General features: G+C 37.7%; 1 protein-coding gene across 1 annotated transcript in view; it reads left to right on the plus strand.

Annotated features, from left to right (window-relative positions):
- LOC107553325 (mediator of RNA polymerase II transcription subunit 12-like) overlaps nt 1–6,000 on the plus strand; it is a 46,410-nt gene that overhangs the window by 7,862 nt on the left and 32,548 nt on the right. The window contains exons 3-6 of the mRNA XM_016235522.1: nt 692–883; nt 3,579–3,738; nt 3,917–4,092; nt 5,584–5,694. Coding sequence (XP_016091008.1) covers nt 692–883; nt 3,579–3,738; nt 3,917–4,092; nt 5,584–5,694 — 639 coding nt within the window. The remainder of the gene's footprint in view (nt 1–691; nt 884–3,578; nt 3,739–3,916; nt 4,093–5,583; nt 5,695–6,000) is intronic.

Raw genomic sequence — 6,000 nt, forward strand, 5'->3', positions numbered from 1 at the left:
AATGTACAGTGTGTGAAAAATAATGTGTTTTTGAGCAACGTCATATGACCCCTTTAAAACCACACAATAAGATTAAACAACAATGGAAAATAATACAAAAATAAAATAAATGACTAATCAACGAATGAATCAATAAAACAAGTATATAAATGATTTAAATCAGGGGCCTGGAGGGCCGGTGTCCTGCAGAGTTTAGCTCCAACCCTAATCAAACATGCTTAAACCAGCTAATCAAGGTCTTACTAGGTATACTAGAAGCTTCCAGGACAGTTGGAGCTAAACTCTGCAGGACCGAGTTTAGAGACCCCTGGTTTAAAATATTATTATAAGTGATTATATGGTTAAATGGAACAATAAAATTAATGATTATGAATGAATGAATGAATGAATGGATAAATGTATATAAAAGAAACTAGTTCTCAACACAAGTTCTCAATATCAAATGAATATCCACTGTGTTGGTTTAAGTTCTCTCAGGAAATTATTTTACTCCTCAAACACTCGAAGGCAAAGTCGACCCTGAATCCATTTTTGTTCCAAACCTGACATAGGTTTTTAAATTGCTCTTTTATACTGTTTCAACTTGTTACTCACCATGAAAATAGCCAAGGAACCTGGCGTGGTGTAAAAACATCAACCAACCAAGCTCATTCGTTTACCTTTGGCATTCCTGTTACCTTCTGCTTTTCAGATCAGCTCAAACTTCAGCAGCATCATTGCAGAGAAGTTACGCTGCAACACATTTCCAGACATTGGCAAGAGGAAGCCGCAGGTCAATCAGAAGGACAACTTCTGGCTCGTCACAGCGCGGTCGCAGAGCTCAATTAATAACTGGTTCACAGACTTGGCCGGGACTAAACCCTTAACTCAGCTCGCTAAAAAGGTTCGCTTTTGCCATGCTGCGGTTTGTAAACTCTGAACAGAGCGCTTGTGTCGATACAGAACATGCTGTTAACAGCACGCAGACCTTTACTGAATTTCACAGAACACGGTCAAATGGTTTGTGATCTTAAAGGATTAGTTCACTTCCAGAATAAAAATCTGATAATTTACTCACCCCCACGTCATCCAAGATGTTCATGTCTTTTTGTCTTCAGTCGCAAAGAAATTAAGGTTTTTGAGGAAAACATTCTATGAGTTTTCTCCATATAATGGACTTCAATGGTGCACAACGGGCTGAAGGTCCAAATTGCGGTTTCAGTGCAGCTTCAAAGAGCTCTACACGATCCCAGCCGAGGAATAAGGCTCTTATCTGACTAGCGAAACATCAGTCATTTTCTAAAAAAAATAAACATTTATATACTTTTTAACCACAAATGCTGGTCTTGCACTAGCTCGACTTCATGCATTACATAATCGCACTGGAAAGGTCACAGAAGTACCGACCCAGTGTTTACAAAGTGAACGTGCAAAGAAAGTCAAATGTCCTTTACAGAAAAAGGTAAAACAACGATGTTGGATTGTTTTGACGTGATTATGTAATGCGAGAATTTGCGGACGCGCATCGCGGAGCTAGTGCAAGATGTGCATTTGTGGTTTAAAAAGTATATACCTTTTTAAAAAAAATGATTATATGGTTAAATGGAACAATAAAATTAATGATTATGAATGAATGAATGAATGAATGGATAAATGTATATAAAAGAAACTAGTTCTCAACACAAGTTCTCAATATCAAATGAATATCCACTGTGTTGGTTTAAGTTCTCTCAGGAAATTATTTTACTCCTCAAACACTCGAAGGCAAAGTCGACCCTGAATCCATTTTTGTTCCAAACCTGACATAGGTTTTTAAATTGCTCTTTTATACTGTTTCAACTTGTTACTCACCATGAAAATAGCCAAGGAACCTGGCGTGGTGTAAAAACATCAACCAACCAAGCTCATTCGTTTACCTTTGGCATTCCTGTTACCTTCTGCTTTTCAGATCAGCTCAAACTTCAGCAGCATCATTGCAGAGAAGTTACGCTGCAACACATTTCCAGACATTGGCAAGAGGAAGCCGCAGGTCAATCAGAAGGACAACTTCTGGCTCGTCACAGCGCGGTCGCAGAGCTCAATTAATAACTGGTTCACAGACTTGGCCGGGACTAAACCCTTAACTCAGCTCGCTAAAAAGGTTCGCTTTTGCCATGCTGCGGTTTGTAAACTCTGAACAGAGCGCTTGTGTCGATACAGAACATGCTGTTAACAGCACGCAGACCTTTACTGAATTTCACAGAACACGGTCAAATGGTTTGTGATCTTAAAGGATTAGTTCACTTCCAGAATAAAAATCTGATAATTTACTCACCCCCACGTCATCCAAGATGTTCATGTCTTTTTGTCTTCAGTCGCAAAGAAATTAAGGTTTTTGAGGAAAACATTCTATGAGTTTTCTCCATATAATGGACTTCAATGGTGCACAACGGGCTGAAGGTCCAAATTGCGGTTTCAGTGCAGCTTCAAAGAGCTCTACACGATCCCAGCCGAGGAATAAGGCTCTTATCTGACTAGCGAAACATCAGTCATTTTCTAAAAAAAATAAACATTTATATACTTTAACCACAAATGCTGGTCTTGCACTAGCTCGACTTCACGCATTACATAATCGCACTGGAAAGGTCACAGAAGTACCGACCCAGTGTTTACAAAGTGAACGTGCAAAGAAAGTCAAATGTCCTTTACAGAAAAAGGTAAAACAACGATGTCGGATTGTTTTGACGTGATTATGTAATGCGAGAATTTGCGGACGCGCATCGCGGAGCTAGTGCAAGATGTGCATTTGTGGTTTAAAAAGTATATACCTTTTTAAAAAAAAATTAAATGAGCGATGGTTTCGCTAGATAAGAGCCTTATTCCTCGGCTGGGATCGTGTAGAGCTCTTTGAAGCTGCACTGAAACTGCAGTTTGGACCTTCAGCACGTTGTGCACCATTGAAGTCCATTATATGGAGAAAACTCATAGAATGTTTTCCTCAAAAACCTTAATTTCTTTGCGACTGAAGACAAAAAGACATGAACATCTTGGATGACGTGGGGGTGAGTAAATTATCAGATTTTTATTCTGGAAGTGAACTAATCCTTTAAGATCACAAACCATTTGACCGTGTTCTGTGAAATTCAGTAAAGGTCTGCGTGCTGTTAACAGCATGTTCTGTATCGACACAAGCGCTCTGTTCAGAGTTTACAAACCGCAGCATGGCAAAAGCGAACCTTTTTAGCGAGCTGAGTTAAGGGTTTAGTCCCGGCCAAGTCTGTGAACCAGTTATTAATTGAGCTCTGCGACCGCGCTGTGACGAGCCAGAAGTTGTCCTTCTGATTGACCTGCGGCTTCCTCTTGCCAATGTCTGGAAATTGAAGCTGCACTGAAACTGCAGTTTGGACCTTCAGCACGTTGTGCACCATTGAAGTCCATTATATGGAGAAAAATCCTGGAATGTTTTCCTCAAAAACCGTAATTTCTTTGCGACTGAAGACAGAAAGACATGAACATCTTTGATATCACAGGGGTGAGTAAATTATCAGGAGATTTTTATTCTGGAAGTGAACGAATCCTTTAGGTTTTGCATTAGTCTCATTGCTGTGTGTGTGCACTAGGTTCCCATCTTCAGCAAGAAAGAGGAAGTGTTTGGCTACCTTGCCAAGTACTGTGTGCCGGTGATGCGATCTGCTTGGATGATTAAAATGACGTGTGCATATCACGCTGCCATAACCGAAACCAAGGTGAAGAAGAGGCATGTCATTGACCCCTGCATAGGTTAGTATGGGTATTGTACACGCTCTACTTTATATGCTCGTGTAGTAATTTGGCTCTATCGAACATGCAACACTGTCCTCGTTTAATCTGGGAATGAAGATAAAATGTCCTCTGTTGTTGTGCTGTGTAGTTGGGCTTTGTGCTGCAATGCCTCACTGGCTTTATCTGGCTTCTGCAGAATGGACTCAGATAATTACTAAATACCTGTGGGAGCAGCTGCAGAAGGTGGCAGAGTTTTACAGACAGTCTCCCAGCCAGGGCTGTGGGTCTCCTCTGCCCGCTCCTCCTGCTGAGGTGGAAACCGCCATGAAACAGTGGGAGTACAACGAGAAGCTGGCCATGTTCATGTTTCAGGTAGGTGAGCCCAGTTTTATTTACAGATGCAGTGCAGCTGTCTCTTAATACAGAGGGCTGTCAACTAGAAACATGGAGTTATGTCCCACAGAGATTACGTTTTTAAAGGGATAGTTCACCCAAAAATAACAATTTCATCATTTACTCACCCTCGTCATTCCAAACCCATAATGTTTGTTTATTTTTGGAACACAAATGAAGATATTTCTAAATACGCTCTCATTATTTTTGTCCATTCATTGAAAGTCACCTCACCTATTATATATACGCCACCATGTAAAAGTTTGGGCTTGGGAAGATTTCAGTTTTTGAAAGAAGTTTCTTCAGCAAGGCTGCATTTATTTGATCAAAAATACAGCAGTATTATGAAATATTATTACAATTTAAAATAACTGTTTATTATTGTAATATATTTTAAACTGTAATTTATTTCCGTGATCAAATCTTAATTTTCAGCATCATTACTCCAGTCTTCAGTGTCACACGATCTTCAGAAATCATTCTAATATGCTGATTTGCTGGGCAAAACACATTTATTTGTGCAAACTGTGATACTTTTTTTCTGGATTCTTTGAAAAGACAGTTTAAAAGAACAGCATTTATTTGAAACACAAATCTTTTATAATATTATAAATGTCTTCACTGCTGCTTTTGATCAATTTAATGCATCCTTGCTGAATAAAATAATTAATTTCTTTAATTAAATAAAAAAAATCTGGCCCTAGACTTTTGAACATGAGTTTATATATAAGGGCTGGAACGATATGCCTGTCACAGTGCATTAAAGAGCATCAGATATGTGACCTTGGACTAAAGCTGAATAAATAAACTTTCCATTGATGTATGGTTTGTTAGGATAATAGGACAATATTTGGCCGAGATACAATTTTCTTTAATTAAATAAAAAAAATCTGGCCCTAGACTTTTGAACATGAGTTTATATATAAGGGCTGGAACGATATGCCTGTCACAGTGCATTAAAGAGCATCAGATGTGACCTTGGACTAAAGCTGAATAAATAAACTTTCCATTGATGTATGGTTTGTTAGGATAATAGGACAATATTTGGCCGAGATACAACTATTTGAAAATCTGGAATCTGAGCGTGCAAAAAAATCGAAATATTGAGAAAATCATCTTTAAAGTTGTTCAAATGAAGTTCTTAGCAATGCATATTACTAATCAAAAATTACGTTTTGATATATTTACAGTAGGAAATTTACAAAATATATTCATGTAACATGATCTTTACTTAATATCCTAATGATTTTTGGCATAAAATACAAATCGATAATTTTGACCCATATAATGTTTTTTTTTTGGCTATTGCTACAAATATCCCCCAGCGACTTAACACTGCTTTTGTGCTCCAGGGTCACGTATATCATACTGCCTGCTGTGACCATTTATAAGTCTTTAGCAAAAGGGGAGTGTTTTTGTTGTATGTGTTGATGGGATTGTTTATTATGTGTATGTGCACATGTGTAACAGGATGGCATGTTAGACAGACATGAGTTCCTCACCTGGGTGCTGGAGTGTTTTGAGAAGATCAGACCTGGCGAGGACGAGCTTCTGCGATTCCTGCTGCCGCTCCTGTTACAGGTCAGTTAATGCAGCAGATCTGCACATTCACTGTCCCTTTGTGTTTTCATTTGATTACATATGTCAGCTAAGTTTAGACATTTCAGAAGTGTTTATTAAGCTGATCTTGTAGTATCGTTGGTATGCTAGTTTATTGATTATATCTTGAATTTGATTTTATTTAGATTTTTTCTGTTTTCAATTACATTTTTAGTTAAAGTTTTAGTATTTTTGTCATTTTTATTGTTTTTTTTTTAATATATATATATATATATATATATATATATATATATTTGTGTTTTTTTTACTTTTTATTTTTTATTTTTA

The sequence above is a fragment of the Sinocyclocheilus grahami genome, unplaced genomic scaffold (assembly GCF_001515645.1).
Source record: "Sinocyclocheilus grahami isolate Dianchi unplaced genomic scaffold, SAMN03320097.WGS_v1.1 scaffold470.1, whole genome shotgun sequence".
NCBI lineage: Eukaryota > Metazoa > Chordata > Actinopteri > Cypriniformes > Cyprinidae > Sinocyclocheilus > Sinocyclocheilus grahami.